At 46.5% G+C, this 20,715-nt stretch overlaps 2 protein-coding genes across 2 annotated transcripts; both read left to right on the top strand.

Moving 5' to 3' along the window:
- The first annotated feature begins 10,009 nt into the window (after window positions 1–10,009).
- On the top strand, window positions 10,010–13,075 carry LOC119308249. The gene is made up of 6 exons (XM_037584369.1): window positions 10,010–10,165; window positions 10,855–10,915; window positions 11,008–11,099; window positions 11,187–11,381; window positions 11,466–11,698; window positions 12,141–13,075. The coding sequence occupies exons 2-6, from the start codon at window positions 10,897–10,899 to the stop codon at window positions 12,730–12,732; spliced, it is 1,131 nt and encodes a 376-aa protein (XP_037440266.1). The 5' UTR covers window positions 10,010–10,165; window positions 10,855–10,896; the 3' UTR covers window positions 12,733–13,075.
- A 712-nt stretch (window positions 13,076–13,787) lies between these two features.
- Window positions 13,788–15,540, top strand: LOC119308248 (probable glycosyltransferase 3). The gene has a single exon (XM_037584368.1). The coding sequence runs from the start codon at window positions 13,913–13,915 to the stop codon at window positions 15,248–15,250; it is 1,338 nt and encodes a 445-aa protein (XP_037440265.1). The 5' UTR covers window positions 13,788–13,912; the 3' UTR covers window positions 15,251–15,540.
- Window positions 15,541–20,715: the final 5,175 nt, after the last annotated feature.

Genomic DNA, 20,715 nt, shown 5'->3' with positions numbered 1-20,715 from the left:
GATTTTGTTTGATTTGATCCATGGATTTTCTTGGTTTCAAGTGGATCTAGCATTCCCCCATCTATCTCCACCTTTCCCTCCACAAAATCCACCAATTTCTTGCATCTTCCCATGAATTTCCGCCCAAGTCCGTCAACCCCGGGCACCTGGACCTCAAACCCCGGGCACCCGGACCCCCCCGCGCATCCCTGCTAACCACCCCGGGTGCCCGCACCCCCGGGCTGTTTGCCCCTGCCCACCCCGGGCACCCGAACCCCCGAACCCCGGGCACCCGCACCCCCAGAATCAGCCGCGTGCACTTCACCGTTTCGGCCATAATTTTTGCTCCCGGAGTCCGTTTTTGACGTTCTTTAGCTCGTTGAGTAGCTATTGACATCCCCCATCCATATAGATAGGTTTACACACCATTTGACTCCATCAAAAAATTGTCATTTTGGCATCTTTGCCTAGGCCATCCACCATATCATCCACAAAACCACCATAGCTTTCCGCAACCTAACCCAATCCATATAGCATTTGTGGTTGCTTGAGTGGTGACTTGAGTCTCCTAAGGTGTTTCGGCTACTTAGGGACGGTTGCTTCGTCATCAACCACCACCACCATTTCCGCATTGCTAACTCCGGAACCACCAACGCATTCCGCTACCACCATTTGACATTTTCCTTGAGATTTTGAGTTCGTGTTTTTTTACCGTTTCTTAAGGTGTTTCGGCTACTTAGGGACGGGTCTACATCATCTTGGTATCTACATCAAGAACACCGCCACTCATCATCGCCGCGAGGTTGTCATCGACATCGACCACTTCACCAATTTGACACCCTAACCGTAAGCAAGAACGGTACCCTCTATATCATCTTGGTATTGTGGTATCCTATCTTTGTACATTCTTGCCATTACATTGTTAACCCCTTAGCCCATTTTGCGTCACTTGCCTATCGAGACTAGCCATTTGAGTATTTTCGGCAACGTTACTAGTGCACATTAGTGATCCATACCTTCCATTGCATACATACCATATTATATTGGTATCATCTTGGTATCATCATATCATCCCTTGTGTCACAAGATTGTTCCCGCATATACACAATTGCTATCTTGGTTTGTGCATTTCGCATAAGTGGCCATATCAAAATAATAATAATAATAATAATAATAATAATAATAATAATAATAAGCTTTTAAGCAAAAAGAGAGCAAAGAGCTTGTAAGAAAGAGCCATAGCATCGCCACATTGCATACCATACTACCATATTGATCATCTTGGATCATCGTGTGCGAAACACCGGGAACATCATACACATAGCATACTTCGGATAGAAAGCTCATACATCTTGCATCTTATAGGTTGTGCACAAGTGTAGTATCCGCCTATTTAGCAATCGTGCTAGCATCTCTCTTGAGTTGTGCAACACGAGCATTTTCCGTGGATTCCACATTTTGTGCTCATTCCTTGGTTGCACGATCCCATTTATCTATCTGTGTGTGTGTTTCCGTGTGCCACATATTGCTATTGGTCTACTTGTTTCACTTGCGAATTTGTGAATCTTTTCCAACATTATTGACTCTTGCTAACATTTTGCATCAAATTTTTGTGCCACTATCCTCACCGAGCTCCACTATAAGCTTTACTTGCTAGGTGTGAGTGAACAAGACCGGTACCAATTCCACTATTCTTTCATCTCACATTGAGTGAAACGGGATACATCCTCAACTTTGGGAAAAGGTAACTTGGTATTGTTTATCTCATTCCTACTCACCTCTACTCGAGTCTTGTGATGGATAGGCAAGGCATTTCATCTCCGGTCTTCCACGACAACGACAACGCGAACAACTACATCTCCGAAACGTCCATCTTCGGACTACAACGAGCAATGCAAGGCATTGAGCGACTCGCCATCGACATTCGCCAAAATGAAGCAAGTATAAGGGACTACCTCGACACCAAGTTGGCCGAACAAAGGGATCAAGTACGAGACATGCTGGCCAACTACAAGTCTTCTTCCCCTTTGTCATCTTTAAGGCGGCGACGCTCAAGTGGCCAATCTTTGAAACGTCATCGAGCTCAAGCACTACAACACCATCAAGATGAAGATGCTCGCGATGCGTACACCTACAAGTCCCAAAAAGCTCTACATCAAGCTATGGCCAAACTTCATGAGCACAAGAGAAGACCGCGAGACAAGCATCAATAAGACGGAGCTACGACTACTACCACCACTTCGGCATCTTCGCCAAGTGTTCTCAAGGCCATCCATGGCGACGATGACGAGATGATCGAGCATGGGATTTTCCCTTCGGTCATGGAGGAGAGCGATGAGGTGCCATCTTCGGCCTTCATCCACGGCGACGACTACGAGACGGTTGAGCATGGGATTTTCCCTTCGACCATGGCGACGTATGATGACTTGAGTGACTTGTGCCACCATATGGAGAGTGAGAGTGACTTCACCACTAGCCCCATATACGATGAGTTGCCACAATTCCCATGTGAGGAGAGCCACAACTCCCACCACTTGAGTGAGACGAGTGACTCCACCATATGTGACATTGAGTGCACCTACCTTGACGGAGTGAGTGAGCCACCACCACATAGAGAGAGTGAGGTCATTTCGATTTCTAACAACTTAACCTCTACCTCTATGGTGTCTTCTCATTTGGTGCTAGGTACCATATATGATGATGCGCCGATCCTCGACGACTTCATCCTTCCTATGGACAAGACGATGGCCATGGTGGAATATGATGCACCCCCCACATGGTTCTATCAAGATGAAGATGATGACCACCATTTGGTCTTTGCTACCTCACCAACACCACTTGAGTGGAATGAACAAGGTAACATAGGTGAAGGTGATGCTCTAGTCCCACTAGTGGACATCCTTGGTATTGATTGCTTGCATGATGTTGATCCACCTATTACCATGCTTCATGCTAGTGTGACTTCCCCATGCGATGATTTACCCATTTATGATGAGTTTAATGATTGCGATGAGGAGTCTATTAGTTGTGATGCCATGTTACATAGGATTTCTTGTGCTAATTCTCTCGGTCACATCATGTTTGACAATCCGCTTGACTTGTCATATGCTATGCATGAGATCAACAATATGTCATATTTGCAATCTCATCATAGTGACTATGCATATACCATTAAAATTAACCCAATTTGCACATATGGCATAGATGACAAGCCCTTGGTTATTGGCATTTGTTTTTCTTGTGATGATATTGATATGCTTCCTTTGCATCATTTATCTCATATGCCATGCCATGACCACCTAACTTCGGATATGCATTGTTTTGGATGTTCTCCATTTTCTCCATATGATGTTTCCGCTATTGCTCATGAGGAGACCCCCATAGTTTCCTCATCCATTTTAGGAGATTTTGATCAATCCTATCCTTTGCATGATCCAAATACTTGTGTGCACCATATGCTCCCCATGAATAAACATGCTAGTGATGTGCCATATACTTGCATTCTCCATTTGTGCCCCCATCGTGTCATACATAACAACTATTCTTTCATGATGGATGACATGTTCTTATACCATGCATCCAATTTCTTTGAGTGATGCTATTCTTGTGCTAACTCACATGTGCACATACACATCATGATGGATGATGTGTACATTTACCACGCGCACAATTTCTTTGGTTTGTGTTCCTTTTGTGTAGGTACCCATGAATACTTGTCAACCTTGCAATCCCATGAGTTGACAAAAAGAGATCTCTAGAGCAACGATGACTTCGGATTCCATGGAGTGTCTTTCCCACCGCTCTCTTCGCGCAAGGACTTCGCGCATTTCTTCTACATGGCTCTCACTTGGTTATGGGTTATTTACCACTTCTCACTTTATGCCCATATTGCCATGTTCACTTTGCATGATATGCTCATTCATATGCCTTTGCCATGCATTTGTAACCCATGCTTTGCATTACACGTGATGATTGATTCTACTACTTGTATGTGTATTTGCAAGCTTGGTGGAGATATTGCTTGTTATTGCCATGTTTGTTATGTGCTCCATTCCTATGATAATATCTTGCTTTGCAATCGTGCTTGTGATATGCCATGTGCATTGCCTATGCCTACTCTTTTCTCACATGACATGATTGCCATGATTTCCTCTAGTGTGTTGCATCTTTGCTCCACTAGTTTGCATGACTTGATTTTTATGCTTTCTCATGTTGCATCCACTTCTTGGATTACTTGCTCCTATCACATGTTTGGTTGCAACAATGTCATTCCTTCACATATGCCATGTCCCATTGATTGCTACATGCTTGCCTTGATTGCCTCACACATGATGAACAATTTCTCTTTCTATTCTGTTGAGTGCCACTCATTTTTCACTACACCCTATGCACATTATGCTTGGATTGTCTTGCACTTGCATGTGTTTAGTCATATCATCTTCTTGGGTGTTGTGAATGACTCTTATGCCTACCATAGACCGTTCATTGAGAGTCTTATGCATGCTTGCTATGACATTGAGGTAGATGCTTGTTCACTTGTCCCACAAATTAGCACCTTTACCTCACCCTTGCATGATTGTTTACATGATGCTTCTCCATGTGCTCAATTTATATGCTTACATGCCATGCCACAATCCCTTGTCACACCATATGCTATACTTGATGACGACACTTGTTTGGTTACTCGCCTCTTGAATGCTTGGTTATGCTCTAATGCTAACCGCATTTTTTTCCAAGTGTTTGTTCTACTCGTTCCTTTTGAAGGAATCACAAGACGGTGCGACATTGGAGAGTGACCATTTCGAGCTTCCACATGACGAGCGTTTGGTGGTTGTCCACTCCTACACGGCGACGCCATCTCTTTCCCATGGTGATGAACATCACGATCCGTGGACGGATCTCTCCCAAGGGGGGGGGGAGATGATGCGGAGCATCCCTCGACCATCACCATGCACGTCACACCACCACCGCAAGGACGGAGAGGACACACAGACTAGAGCACATGCACGCACCATCGAAACCGAGGTTGACTCCTTCCTCTTCAAACTCCATTCTAATTCACACGAGAATTGGGTCCTACCTCAAATGGAAGTACTATGCATGATTAGGTGTCAAGGTGTTGATCATGGAGAGGCTAGCGCGAAGACCCGAGCACCTACAGACGAGAAGAGGGAGACAAGAAGAGCAAGGATGAGGAATGGGCAAAGCCCCTGGACCACCCGGGTGCCCGGCCGCCTCGACCCTGGGTGCCCGGCCACCACTTGGCCGCAGCCCCAGCCAGCCCCGGGTGCCCGGCTGCCAAGCACCGGGTGCCCGGCTGCCAAGCACCGGGTGCCCGGCCAATCGCCCAACCGCGGCCTGGGCAGCACCCCGGGTGCCCGGCCCCAGTGCCCCGGGTGCCCGGCCTCCTGCCTAGGTCGGCCCAGCTTGCCTTCGGGTGCCCGGCCCACTACCCCCGGGTGCTCGGCTTCCCCCACCTGGCGCTGGAGATGCCCCACCGGGTGCCCGCGCCGCCACACCCCGGGTGCCCGGCCCAGCTGCTGGCGCGGCCCAGCCCCGCCCGAGTGCCCGGGCCACCAACCCCGGGTGCCCGGCCTCGACCGCCCAGGCCCCTGCGTCTACCCCGGGTGCCCGGACCCGTCCGTGGGCCTGCGTGCCTTGTTGGGTTTTGCCCATGTAATCCCTCTCCCCCTCCTAGTCCGTCTCTAGACTATAAGTACCTCCCTTCTAGCTCCTTAGAAGGATAGCAAAGTATTTGATAGACATTTATGAGCTTTGCTCCATGGATCCACTCCACTAGGAGATCAAGACCTCCTCTTGGAGTGACCAAACATCAAGACCTCCTCCTTGGGGAAGGATCCCCATCATAGGATCATCAAGCCCTCATCTTCTTCATAGGATTTGGGATGAACTCTACCGTGTATCTTATTTCCCTTTGATTGTTCATGTACCTTGTGGATCTTGTGTGTTTGTTAGTCTAGTGGATGTGTGATTTGGACTTGTTCTTGAGTGTTCCTCTTGTTTTCCCTCTTGTATTCATCTTGTTCTTAGGGATCCCCCTCCAATTCGTGAAAGATCTTCACCTAGGGTTCCACCCTACAACACATAGTGTCACTAGTATGCCTCTACTTGACTAGCTCGTTGATCATAGATGGTTATGTTTCTTGACCATAAACATGAGTTGTTATTTGATTAACGGGATCACATCATTAGGAGAATGATGTGATTGACTTGACCCATTCCGTTAGCTTAGCACTTGATCGTTTAGTATGTTGCTATTGCTTTCTTCATGACTTATACATGTTCCTACAACTATGAGATTATGCAACTCCCGTTTATCGGAGGAACACTTTGTGTGCTACCAAACGTCACAACGTAACTGGGTGATTATAAAGGAGCTCTACAGGTGTCTCCAAATGTACATGTTGAGTTGGCGTATTTCGAGATTAGGTTTTGTCACTCCGATTGTCGGAGAGGTATCTCTGGGCCCTCTCGGTAATGCACATCACTATAAGCCTTGCAAGCAATGTAGCTAATGAGTTAGTTACGGAATGATGCATTACATAACGAGTAAAGATACGGTAACGAGATTGAACTAGGTATTGAGATACCGACGATCGAATCTCGGGCAAGTAACATACCGATGACAAAGGGAACAACGTATGTTGTTATGCGGTTTGACCGATAAAGATCTTTGTAGAATATGTCGGAGCCCATATGAGCATCTAGGTTCCGTTATTGGTTATTGACCGAAGACATGTCTCGGTCATGTCTACATAGTTCTCGAACCCGTAGGGTCCGCACGCTTAAAGTTAGATGACCGTTATATTATGAGTTCATGTGTTTTGATGTACCGAAGATAGTTCGGAGTCCCGGATGTGATCACGGACATGACGAGGAGTCTCGAAATGGTCAATACATGAATATTGATATATTGGACGACTATATTCGGACACCGGAATGGTTCCGGGGGTTATCGGATATATACCAGAGTACCGGGGGGTTACCGGAACCCCCAGTGGGTTAATGGGCCACATGGGCCCAAAGTGGAGAAGAGGAGGGGCGGCCAGGGCAGGCCGCGCCCCCCTCCCCCTCTAGTCCGAATAGGACAAGGAGGGGGGGTGCGGTGCCCCCCTTTCCTTCCTCCCCTCTCTCCCTTCCTTCCCCCTCTCCTAGTTGGACAAGGAAAGGAGGGAGTCCTACTCCCGGTGGGAGTAGGACTCCTCCTGGCGCGCCCCTCCTAGCCGGCCGCCCCCTCCCCCCTTGCTCCTTTATATACGGGGGCAGGGGGCACCTCTAGACACAACAACAATTGATCCTTGAGATCTATTAGCCATGTGCGGTGCCCCCCTCCACTATATTCCACCTCGATAATATCGTAGCGGTGCTTAGGCGAAGCCCTGCGTCGGTAGGACATCATCATCGTCACCACGCCGTCATGCTGTCGGAACTCTCCCTCGACACTCGGCTGGATCGGAGTTCGAGGGACGTCATCGAGCTGAACGTGTGCAAGAACTCGGTGGTGTCGTGCTTTCGGTGCTTGATCAGTCGAGCCATGAAGACGTACGACTACATCAACCGCGTTGTGCTAATGCTTCCACTTTCGGTCTACGAGGGTACGTGGACAACACTCTCCCCTCTCGTTGCTATGCATCACCAAGATCTTGCGTGTGCGTAGGAATTTTTTTAAAATTACTACGTTCCCCAAAAAATAAGTCTTCAGATCATGCGGACAGAAAGACTTCAATGATGCCAAACACTCTTTGGGCTCTCGATGTTTTGGGCTTGATCCTCGCAAGGTTTCTCTCTCAAAGGCTTTGGTGGTTGGTTGCTCTCAAACGACAAAAGCTGTGCACTAACTCTGAGTAGCCACCGATTTATGGTTGAGGGGATGGGCTATTTATAGCTAGGAGGCAACCCGACATGATATGTTCGAAATGACCCTGGGTCACTAAGGAACTGACATGTGTCCAATGGTCGGATTTCAAACACACGCGGCAGCTTGACTTGGGCTACAAGTAAAGCTGACTCATCCAACTCTGGATAAGATTTTCTCTCGTTGTCTTCACTCGAAGACATATGATTTGGGTTGAGCATCACATCAATTTTCTGACTTTGTTCACTTGGACCCCACTTAACAGTTCGGTGGTTCCTATGACTCAAGAAAGAAGAAAATGAAACTACGAAAGAAACTATGTCTTCACACTCCATAGTCTTCAAGTGAATGTCTTCACACGTCATTATCTCCGACGTGAATGTCTTCACGAACCACCATTGTCTTCAATGTCTTCACACATTTTTAGGGGTCATCTCTTATAGGTAAACCGAATCAATGAAGGACTTCTACCTGTGTTATCATGTGAATCTCACAAACACATTAGTCCCTCAACCACGGTTGTCGTCAATACTCCAGAACCAACTAGGGGTGGCACTAGATGCACTTACAATCATACATGCAATCCACTGTCTCTTCCGAAGATAACGACCACACACTTGCCATTGGACAATCTATTAGAGCATGTTTCCATGAGTCGGGTGCAGAACAAAGGGTACAGATCCGTGTTGTGGTCATATTACGATGGTGTAAATATCCGACGTTGGAAGAGACTCGTGGCACAACCTCCATAAGAAAACCTTCAGCTTGGAAGGCACTTTCAAACTCCACAAAGACGTCCAGGCATTCTCCTCTATCGCCATGTTTGACCGGCGCCCGCGCCCGCTAATGTGTATTCTGCAAACGCGCGCTGAGCTGGGCCGGCCCATATAGTTTGTTTTCCAAACGAAAAAAGGTGCATGATCCATGTTTCAAACTCACAACCACATCATGGTGCGGGCTTCCTTCCAACCCTACGCTACGCCTGGCTAGTTGACTGTTTGTTCTTTATTTCAGTTTTGCTTTTTTTTTCTTTTACTTTTTCCTCATCCTTTTCTATTTCTTCTTTTTGTTTTCTTTAATGCGTGTTTTTTTTAAATTTGTGAACCTTTTTCTAAATTGATAAACTTTTTTTCGAATTCGATGAACTCTTTTCAAATTCGATGAACTCTTCTCAACTTCGATGAACTTTTTTCAAAATCTAAGATCTTTTTTTCAAATTCGATGATTTTTTTTTCAAAATCAATGTACTTTTTTCAAATTCAATGAACTCTTTTCCAAATCTGGCGAACTTTTTTTTGAAAAAGTGATGAACTTTTTTGAATTCGATTTTTTTTTCAAAATTCAGTATTTTTTTTCAAAATCAATGAAATTTTTTCAATTTCATGAACTTATTTCAATTTGTCTACTTTTTGAATAAATTCACTTTTTTCAAATTTGATGAACTCCTTTCAAATTCGAAAATTCGATGAACTCCTTTCAAATTCGAAAATTCGATGAACTCTTTTCAAACTGGATGAACTCTTTTTAACTTCGATGATCTATTGATGAACTTCTTTTCAAATCCGATGAACTTTTTTCAAAATCCAATAACTTTTTTTCAAATTCGATGAACTACTTTTCAAATGGGTGAATTTTTTCAAAAGTTGATGATCTTTTTTGAATTCGATGAACTTTTTCAAAATGAAGTAATTTTTTTTTCAAATTTGATGAACTTTTTTCAATTTGATGAACTTTTTTAAATTCGTTTATTTTTTGAATACATTCACTTTTTTCTAATTTGTGATGTTTTTTAAATCTATGGACGTTGAAATTTTGTTCTCGTTTATGCTTGAAAAGAAATCATGTTTTTCTAAATAGCGTGGCTAGCCGGCTACTGTTGTGTTCTTCAGAGGTACGCGTGCCCATATTACTTTCGACTAAGGTGTTGTGGCACAAACGGTCAGCCGGCCGCGCGCTGATCTATACGGCGCCGGTTCGATTCCTCGGATGTTTTTCGCCCTATTTAATACGTTTTGCGCTGCTGTCCGTGGGCTGGCCCACTAGCGTGCCGCTGCCCTCGCGAACGGAGGCCCACCACACAGCCTCTCTCTCGCGCTCGACTGGCTCCCTACAAAACGAGGCGACTCCCAAAGCCCGCACCCGCTAATCCCCTCCCACACCCCAGTGTCGCGCCCGCGCCCCGCCGCCGCCGAACCCTTGCTCCGCGTCGCCCTCCCCGCCCCCTTCCCCGCCGCCGGCGGCCGCGGTCGCGAGAGTCGCGGCAGGGTGCGCGAGGAGGGCGAGGTCTCCCCCGGCCCCTCCAACTACTAGGTGAGACACGCGCCACTTCCGGTCCCCGTCGCTGCTCGTAGCTGCTGCTTAGTAGCTTTGCTTGTTGAACATGGGGTATGAGTTTGACACGAGTATGATGTGCCGCCGCGCCGAACCCTAGCTCCGCGTCGCCCTCCCCGCCCCCTCTGCCGCCGCCGGCCGCGGTCGCGACGGTCGTGGCAGGGTGCGCGAGGAGGGCGAGGTCTCCCCCGTTCCCTCGAACGACTAGGTGAGACACGAGCCGCTCTGGGTCCCCGTCGCTGCTCGTAGCTGCTGCCTAGTAGCTTGCTTGTTGAACATGGGTAGGGTTTTGACACAGTATGATGTGAATGTGGAGCCGTACATACTTGATTAGTACTATCTCTGTAAACTAATATACGAGCGTTTAGATCACTTTAGTGATCTAACGCTCTCATATTAGTTTACAGAGGGTTATCCGCATCATGGTGCTAAGTACAACCCTTCTGCCATTATGGATGGTTAGGCCTGCCTCAAGTTCCGGTACATAATTGAAGCTGTAAGATGATAAATGGTGTGAGTTGTGTGTTCTGTCACTATTGCCAACTGGGTGAGTTAGATTTGGGCAGGGTTAAGTTTATCTCTTTTATATGTAACCTACTTGTCACTTCTCAGTGAGTTTTGTGGCAGGAATTTATAGTTTATCTTATTTGTTCAAATATTGTGAGCAGGCCCTGCAATCTCAGCTGTTACCTCTATCTATACTGGGAAGTATGGGCAGGCATGATGAAGGTAAGATTGTATTTGCTCCTCTTTCTATCTTTTCCTGTGATTTCCTTTACCGAAAGGATGTTTTCTTAAACTTATTCCAATGTTTCCGCCAGAGCAAAAGAGGATGTTCAAGAAAAGGGATTTGGCTGAGAAGAAAGCGAGTGAAACAGCAAAGAAAAACAGGCCTAATCAGGATAGCTATGAAGTGAGTACTGGCTACCTTCTGTATATGATCTATAATCTCTGCATACTAGTAGTTGGCTAGTAGTTAAATTTGTGTGTTGTGTTACAGAAAATTATCATCCATCGCCTAAGCATTGATGCCACATCTGATGAAATATTGGGGTACTACCGAAGTGTCCGCGCGACATTTTCAACTGTCTCATCTTTTGTTGTTCGTGTCTCTGTTCGTCTACCTGGTAAACCCCAAGGGCCCTTTGATGATGGGGGAGTACCAGTTACAAGTCCACCTCCTCAAGAAGCCAAAGTATCTCTTGAACTTGCAAAAACATCTTATATTTTGGTAACAGAGATATTACTCCTAAAACTAACAATCTGTTTCACCTCACAGGACTTCACTTATCAGATCACTGAGTTGTTTGATCCCCTGACTCCAAATGGCCCTGTTATACAAATTGCCGTACAACAGTTTAGTGGATATGCAATGGCGGTCCGGGCTCTCTATCTTGATAATGACCCCTTTTTACAAGCCTGGTATGCATTCCGTGGTGCAGAGCGGCAGCTACCAAAGCATTTATTTCCAAACGTGATATCTTTTCCCTACCGGGTGGACTATGATGATGTGTAAGTTCTTCTTCTAATGTCATCAGTAAGAAATCAAGTTAATTTTATTTACGGTTACATCACCATAACATGAAGGACTATGCTATAGTACTTTAATAGGAATATGAAGAGCTGTTGATTACTATATTTTATTTTTTATTTTTCATCAGTTCCATCACGTTCATGTTCGTGCTCCCTGGCCATCATATCTCATCTTTGGCCCCCTATAGCTAGTTCTAATATCAGATATATTTCCTCCTGCTAGTTGATAATCTTATTTCCTTACAAGCCGTCTATAGCATTTGTTTTGTTACAGTTTGTCTAATTTTCTTAGCTGTGTACCTGCCTTTGTACAGTAATTATCTGGACATCCTGATATCATCTTTTGTTGCTATGAAGTTTTTGCTGCATGAAATATCTGTTTTGTTTTGCGATTTCTTATTAAGACCCTTCTTTTATGCAGTAATGCCATACATATCCATCCTGAAATCCTGAGAGAAGTTTATGAATATTTCGTGACTTATCAAACAACTGCGGTGGAATTGGCTCTTGAAGATGAAGTAATGGAACACACTATTGATGGTCAGACATACAAAGATACCGTTTTCTTTCTCATTGGAGAGTGCCAACGATTCTTCGAACTGCTAGAACTCACATGGAATGCTTTTGCCCTTCCTCCGTCGGGTTTCCTGCTCTCGGAAATTCCCTATGCCAATCTTCTGATACACAGATGGAGGCATTTCTCGGAGGCCATTGAAAAGCTCTGGCTTGCCATCTTTGAAGAGAGGAATGATCTTCCATTTGAAGTTAGCCGTGCTAGCGCATTAAATTCACTGAAAAAGTTGGAGGCATTGTTTCCGGAAATCAACTTCAAGAACGAAAGGCAAGAGTATTGTGTTGAAGTTCTTGCCGGTTCTACGGTACAATTGCTGAACTGCGATTTGCCTACTATCAAGAAGGTCCTCATGAGGTCTGATGGTTTCTGCGGCGAATTCTTTGTCCAGAAGAATGTTCAGAAGAAGAAGCGCCATGAGAAAGCTCTGGCTAGCGATTAGTTTAGAAGAGAGATGCCTTCCATCTGAAGGTAGTAGTGCTAAAGCATTAACCATGCTGCAGTACCTGAAGGCTTTTAAAGGGTAATTCTTTTCAAGTATGTTTTGGCCTGGTTCAAACTGCAGCGCCTTAACGGTCATGTAGGGGCGTGTTGCCATGTTCTGTAGAATCTTATGTAGTAGTAGTATCCCTGACCTTGGCTGGAGTATTCCATCGTCATAGACAGGTGTGTTGTTACAATGTCCAGAGATGGTTTTCAATTGGTGTTTGAATCTATTCCATCTTGTATCGGATTTGTGAAGTTTATTTCGAAAATAGACCCTTTAAGGTGAGGTACGATGCATACGAAATTCTCATTCATAAGTGTCCGTTCAGTGTAACGAAATTCTCATTCATAAGTGTATCCGTTCAGTGTAGCGTCTCCTTTGCTTACTCTGTTGTGCCTCGTTTGTAATAAATTAGCTCAACTTGCTGCGATGGGAAGTCGTGAACTAGTGAACCGTAGGGTGTGGTTGGGAACCGTAGACTATGTAAATATGTTGGTGTGGGTGTACCTACAATGATGTTCGCATCGTTACGGCTTTGGCGTACTCTTGTAAAAAAAATCCTGTGTAGCATCGTGAGAATAACACAATACGAAGGGAGTCAAAGGAGTCACTAAAACCTTCTTCCCACCAACTCCTCCCGCTCCGTTCCTGGGTTGCTGCCAAATGTCACCCAAATCACAGATTCGGCCAAACGCCCAAAAGAAACGCTCACACGCACCGACGCACATGAACACATCAGCCTTGTTTCCATGCATCCGATCTCGGAAAACTTTGGCAGATCAACGCGCCGTACCGGCTAGTATCATCTTATTCTATTACGAGGCAGGAATCGAAGCTGGCCTGCCATCCACTGCCGATCTCGCAATTTCATATTCCCCGGTACTCGCGCGCCGCTGACTTCCTCCGCACCCCGATCGATGAAGACGGAAGCGTCGGCGCCCACTAGCCGGCACGTCGTTGCGTCGTCGATCCCAACCAAAACCCTCCTCCTCGTCTCCACAGAGGAGTTGTAAACACTATACATCTCGGAGCAAGGCGCTTCTGGCACAAAGCCAGCCATTGCGCCAGGATCGAGAGAGAAGACAAGCTACGCTAGCTAGTTAAGTAGCTCTCGGTCGTACGCGCGTCTGCTGCTATGGCGGCCGGCGGGTTGGGGCGGCCGGGGAGGCCGGCGCGCGGAGGGAACAAGCAGATGCAGAAGACCATCAACAACGTCAAGATGACGCTCATATGCGGCTTCATCACCATCCTCGTCCTCCGCGGCACCGTCGGCATCAACCTCATGGCCTTCTCCGGCGACGGCGGTGGCGACGCGGCAGCTGACGCCAAGGTCGCCGAGGACATCGAGCGCATTCTCCGCGAGATACGCTCCGACTCCGACCCCGACGACGAGGACCAGCTCGTCGTCGATGCGTCCTTGTCAGGCAACTCGACGACCATGCCCGTCGTCGAGGAGAAGAACTACACCCTCGGCCCCAGCATCACGCGGTGGAACGCCAAGCGCCGCCAGTGGCTGTCCCAGAATCCGGGGTTCCCTTCCCGCGACGCGCGGGGCAGCCCGAGGATCCTGCTGGTGACCGGGTCGTCGCCGGGGCCGTGCGACAACCCGGCCGGCGACCACTACCTCCTCAAGTCGACCAAGAACAAGATCGACTACTGCCGCCTCCACGGCATCGAGATCGTGCACAACATGGTGCACCTCGACCGCGAGCTCTCCGGGTACTGGTCCAAGCTGCCTCTGCTGCGCCGCCTGATGCTGTCGCACCCGGAGGTGGAGTGGGTGTGGTGGATGGACAGCGACGCGCTCTTCACCGACATGGGCTTCGAGATCCCGCTCTCCCGTTACGAGGGGAGCAACCTCGTCATCCACGGCTACCCTGAGCTCCTCAACAACCAGCGCTCCTGGGTGGCCCTCAACACCGGCAGCTTCCTGCTCCGAAACTGCCAGTGGTCGATGGAGCTGCTGGACGCGTGGGCGCCCATGGGGCCCAAGGGCCGCGTCCGCGAGGCGGCCGGGAAGGTGCTGACGGCGAGCCTGACGGGCCGGCCGGCGTTCGAGGCGGACGACCAGTCGGCGCTCATCCACCTGCTGCTCACGGAGAAGGATCGGTGGATGGAGAAGGTGTACGTGGAGAACCAGTACTACCTCCACGGCTTCTGGGCGGGGCTGGTGGACAAGTACGAGGAGATGATGGAGAAGCACCACCCGGGGCTCGGCGACGAGCGGTGGCCCTTCATCACGCACTTCGTCGGATGCAAGCCCTGCGGCAGCTACGGAGACTACCCGGTGGAGCAGTGCCTCACCGGCATGGAGCGCGCCTTCAACTTCGCCGACAACCAGGTGCTCAGGCTGTACGGCTTCCGGCACCGGTCGCTGACCAACCCCAAGGTGAAGCCGGTGGCGAACCGGACGGCGAGCCCGCTCGTGAACAAGGAGGCGTCTCTCAAGATGGACGCCAAGATCGAAACTTAAGTGGCTAATCCTTCGCCCCTGAGAAAGATTTTTCAGAGGTTTTGCTGTTGGAGTTCCAGGTTAGGCACAGCAAGATGCCACGTTTTTTGCTGTTTTAATTGAACACAGGACAGGAGTAATAGAATTGCTGCAGATTGTCAATCTCTTTCTTGTTTTGGCTCCAGGACGAAATCAAAAACAGAGAGTTCTGAAGCTTATTTTTGTTCCAAGATCAGTTTTAAAACTCTAAGTTACCTCGAGTTAAATGGTTTCATGTTAGACGAGTATTTGTGGTGCACTTTGCGTTGTGCTTGTGTGGAAGAAATCTTTGAATCCTGCACTAGATTAGGAACGCAAAATAGGTTTTAGATCATGCGTCACGGTGCTTGGTTCAAAACAAACAACGAAGCCTCAATGCCTGAAATGAGATGGAAATGAAGTGAATGGACGACTAGTCATCATTTTTTTAGGGTGTGGTTAGATCTCAGTCGTCTCGGTCAAGCGATAGAACATATAAAAAAGAAAAAGGAAAAAAAAGAAATTTTTTACGGATCTGCACGTAAGATCTAACGAATACAGCATCTATTGAGACTTCATTAAGTCTCAGTTGACTAAGATTTAGCAATCATATTTATTAATTCTCAAGTGTGTATATACATCTCAAAAGAGTACCCGAGGGGTAAAAAACGTCCCTAGCCCCCCCCCCCTCCTCCCCGGCCCTGGGCGACTCGTGTGGCGGTGGCGCTTGCCACGTCCCTCAACTCTGCACCCTCCCACCCTCCCTTCGCCACTGCCCGCGCAAAGCTCCTCGCGATGGCTGGTGGCGGGGCACGTCCCTCCTTCACGTGTGCACAACTAACACGGGGTGGCACATCTAGTTAGAGGCGCTGAGCTAGGGCAGGGCTCCGTGAGCGACGCGAGTTGTCGCCCCAATGATGTGTGTGGGGGTTGGCGTCGCGACAGCGGTAGGGCCGATTTGTGGTGGCCTAGTCCTATCTGGCCGATCTATGCGGGTGATTCCCGGAGAGTACGGGGGAGACAAGTATAGGATCTCACACTAGGTGAGATCAACCACAAAATCATATTTACACATTCTGGAAATTTCTAAAATTATATGACAACATATCTCCAGGGTGTGTCTACAACTCTAAAAGAAATCAGCTCAAAACTCGATGTACAATTAGAGATTCAAAGAAGATAAATTCGAATGTGAATAGTGAAAACTTTGGTTGAATAATATTTTGACACTATTCACATATCATTTTATCTTTTTTGTTTCTATTATTGTAGATCGGATTATGAGCTGAAACTTTTTTGGGGACCTGTCCTAGGTCGGCACGTGCACGCATCTGTCTGACGTGCCATAAACACCATTTTATATGCAACTGCAAGCGTTGTACTTGACTGTAACCGAAAGAAATATGCCCTACAGGCAATAATAAAGTTATTATTTATTTGTTTATTATTCATGCTATAATTGTATTAACCGGAAACTTAGTACATGTGTGAATACATAGACAAAACATAAGTGCCCTAGTATGCCTCTACTTGACTAACTCGTTTATCAAAAATGGTTATGTTTCCTAACCATAGACATGTGTTGTCATTTGATGAACGGGAGCACATCATTAGGAGAATGATGTGATGGACATGACCCATCCGTTAGCTTAGCAATATGATCGTTTAGTTTGTTGCTATTACTTTCTTCATGACTTAGACATGTTCCTATGACTATGAGATTATGCAACTCCCAAATACCGGAGAAACACTTAATGTGCTATCAAATGTCACAACGTAATTGGGTGATTATAAAGATGCTCTACAGGTGTCTCCGATGGTGTTTGTTGGGTTGGCATAGATCGAGATTAGGATTTGTCACTCCGTGTTTCGGAGAGGTATCTCTGGGCCCTCTCGGTAATGCACATCGCTATAAGCCTTGCAAGCAATGTGACTAATGAGTTAGTCGCGGGATGATGCACTACGGAATGAGTAAAGGGACTTGCCGGTAACGATATTAAACTAGGTATTGAGATACCGACGATCGAATCTCGGGCAAGTAACATACCGATGACAAAGGGAACAATGTATGTTGTTATGCGGTTTGACCGATAAAGATCTTCGTAGAATATGTAGGAACCAATATGAGCGTCCAGGTTCCGCTATTGGTTATTGGCCGGAAGTGAGTCTCAGTCATGTCTACATACTTCTCGAACCTGTAGGGTCCGCACGCTTAACGTTCAATGACGATCGGTATTATGAGTTTATGTGTTTTGATGTACCGAAGGTTGTTCGTAGTCCGTATGTGAACATGGACATAACGAGGAGTCTCGAAATGGTCTAGACATAAAGATTGATATATTGGAAGACTATATTTGGACACCGGAAAGGGTTCCGAGTGGTTCGGGCATTTTTCCGGAGTACCGGGAGGTTACCGGAACCCCCCGGGGAGTTAATGGGCCTTAATGGGCCATGGTGGAATAGAGGAGGAGGCGGCCAAGGTGGGGGTACCCCCCCCCCCCAAGCCCAATCCAAATTGGGAAGGGGGCCGGGCCCCCTTTCCTTCTCTCCCTCTTCCTCTTCCTTCTTCTCGTACTCCAACTAGGGAAGGGGGGAACCTACTCCTACTGGGAGTAGGACTCCCCCCCTTGGGCACGCCATAGACAGTCGGCCCTTCCCTCCTCCACTCCTTTATATAGAGGGGAGGGGGGCACCCCATAGACACACAAGTTGATGGTTTAGCCGTGTGCGGTGCCCCCTCCACAAATTTCCACCTCGGTCATATCGTTGTAGTGCTTAGGCGAAGCCCTGCATCGATAACTTCATCATCACCGTCATCACGCCGCCGTGCTGATGAAACACTCCCTCGACCTCAGCTAGATCTAGAGTTCGTGGGACGTCACCGAGCTGAACATGTGCAGATCGCGGAGGTGCCGTACCTTCGGTGCTAGGATTGGTCAGATCGTGAAGACATACGACTACATCAACCGCATTGTCATAACGCTTCCTATTTCGGTCTATGAGGGTACGTATACAACACTCTCCCCTCTCGTTGCTATGCATCACCTAGATAGATCTTGCGTGATCGTAGGATTTTTTTTGAAATTACTGCGTTCCCCAACAGTGGCATCCGAGTCAAGTCTATGCGTAGATGTTATATGCACGAGTAGAACACAAAGAGTTGTGGGCGATAATAGTCATACTGCTTACCAGCATGTCTTACTTTGATTCGGCAGTATTGTTGGATGAAGCCCCTCAGACAGACATTATGCGTACGCTTACGCGAGACTGGTTTCTATCGACGTGCTTCGCACACAGGTGGCTAGTGAGTGTCTGTTTCTCAAACTTTAGTTGAATCAAGTGTGGCTACGCCCGGTCCTTGTTGAAGGTTAAAACAACACACTTGACGAAAAATCGTTGTGGTTTTGATGCGTAAGTAAGAACGGTTCTTGCTAAGCTCGTAGCAGCCACGTAAAACTTGTAACAACAAAGTAGAGGACGTCTAACTTGTTTTTGCAGGGCATGTTGTGATGTGATATGGTCAAGACATGATGATATATAAATTATTGTATGAGATGATCATGTTTTGTAAAAGTTATCGGCAACTGGCAGGAGCCATATGGTTGTCGCTTTATTGTATGAAATGCTATCGCTATGTAATTGCTTTACTTTATCACTAAGCGGTAGCGATAGTCATAGTAATAATAGTGGGGCGAGACGACAACGATGCTACGATGGAGATCAAGGTGTCGCGCCGATGATGATGGAGATCATGACGATGCTTCGGTGATGGAGATCATGAGCACAAGATGATGATGGCCATATCATGTCACATATTTTGATTGCATGTGATGTTTATCTGTTATGCACCTTATTTTGCTTAGTACGGCGGTAGCATTATAAGATGATCCCTTACTAAATTTCAAGGTATAAGTGTTCTCCCTGAGTATGTACCATTGCTACAGTTCTTTGTGCTGAGACACCACCTGATGATCGGGTGTGATAAGCTCTACGTTCACATGGGTGCAAGACAGTTTTGCACATGCAGAATACTCGGGTTAAACTTGACGAGCCTAGCATATGCAGATATGGCCTCGAAACACCGGAGACCGAAAGGTCGAGCGTGAATCATATAGTAGATATGATCAACATAGATATGTTCACTATTGAAAACTATTCCATCTCACGTGATGATCGGACATGGTTTAGTTGATATGGATCACGTGATTATTATGACTAGAGGGATGTCTATGTAAGTGGGAGTTCTTAAGTAATGATAGTATTTTGCAAATTATGTTGTAGATCAATAGCTCACGTTGTAGCTTCCCTATGTTTTTATATGTTCCTAGAGAAAACTAAGTTGAAAGATGATAATAGCAATGATGCAGACTGGGTCCATAATCTGAGGTTTATACTCATTGCTGCACAGAAGAATTATGTCCTTGATGCACCGCTAGGTGACAAACCTATTGCAGAAGCAGATGCACACATTATGAACGTTTTGCTAGCTCAATATGATGACTACTTGATAGTTTAGTGCACCATGCTTTACAGCTTTGAACCGGGACTTCAAAAACGTTTTTGAAACATCACGGAGCATATGAGATGTTCCCAAAGCTGAAATTGGTATTTCACACTCATGCCCGTGTCAAGAGGTATGAGACCTCTGACAAGTACTTTGCCTAAAAGATGGAGGAGAATTGCTCAACTAGTGAGCATGTGCTCAGAATGTCTGGGTACTACAATCACTTGAATTAAATGGGAGTTAATCTTCCAGATAAGATAGTGATTAACAGAATTCTCTAGTCACCATCACCAAGTTACTGGAACTTCGTGACGAACTATAGTATGCAAGGGATGACGAAAATGATTCCCGAGCTCTTCGTGATGCTGAAATCGATGAAGGTAGAAATCAAGAAAAGAGCATCAAGTGTTGATGATTAAACAAGACCACTAGTTTCAAGAAAAAGGCAAAGAGAAAGAAAGGGAACTTCAAGAAGAATGGCAAGCAAGTTGTCACTCCCGTGAAGAAGCCTAAAGCTGGACCTAAGCCTGAAACTGAGTGCTTCTACTGCAAAGGAAATGGTCACTGGAAGTGGAACTACCCCAAATATTTGGCAGATAAGAAGGATGTCAAAGTGAACAAAGGTATATTTGATATACATGTTATTAGTGTGTACCTTACTAGTGCTCGTAGTAACCCCTGGTTATTTTGATACTTGTTCGGTTACTAAGATTAGTAACTCGAAACAGGCGGAATAAATAGAGACTAGTTGAGGATGAAGTGACGATGTGTGTTGGAAGTGGTTCCAAGATTGATATGATCATCATCGAGCGCTCCCTATACTTTCGGGATTAGTGTTGAACCTAAATAAATGTTATTTGGTGTTTGCGTTGAGCATGAATATGATTAGATCATGTTAATTGCAATACTGTTATTCATTTAAGATAGAGAATAATTGTTATTCTGTTTACATGAATAAAACCTT

Source organism: Triticum dicoccoides, chromosome 5B (assembly GCF_002162155.2).
Source record: "Triticum dicoccoides isolate Atlit2015 ecotype Zavitan chromosome 5B, WEW_v2.0, whole genome shotgun sequence".
Taxonomy (NCBI): Eukaryota; Viridiplantae; Streptophyta; class Magnoliopsida; order Poales; family Poaceae; genus Triticum; species Triticum dicoccoides.
The sequence above is the reverse complement of the archived record's forward strand: the minus strand, read 5'-3'. Positions and strand labels throughout refer to the sequence as shown.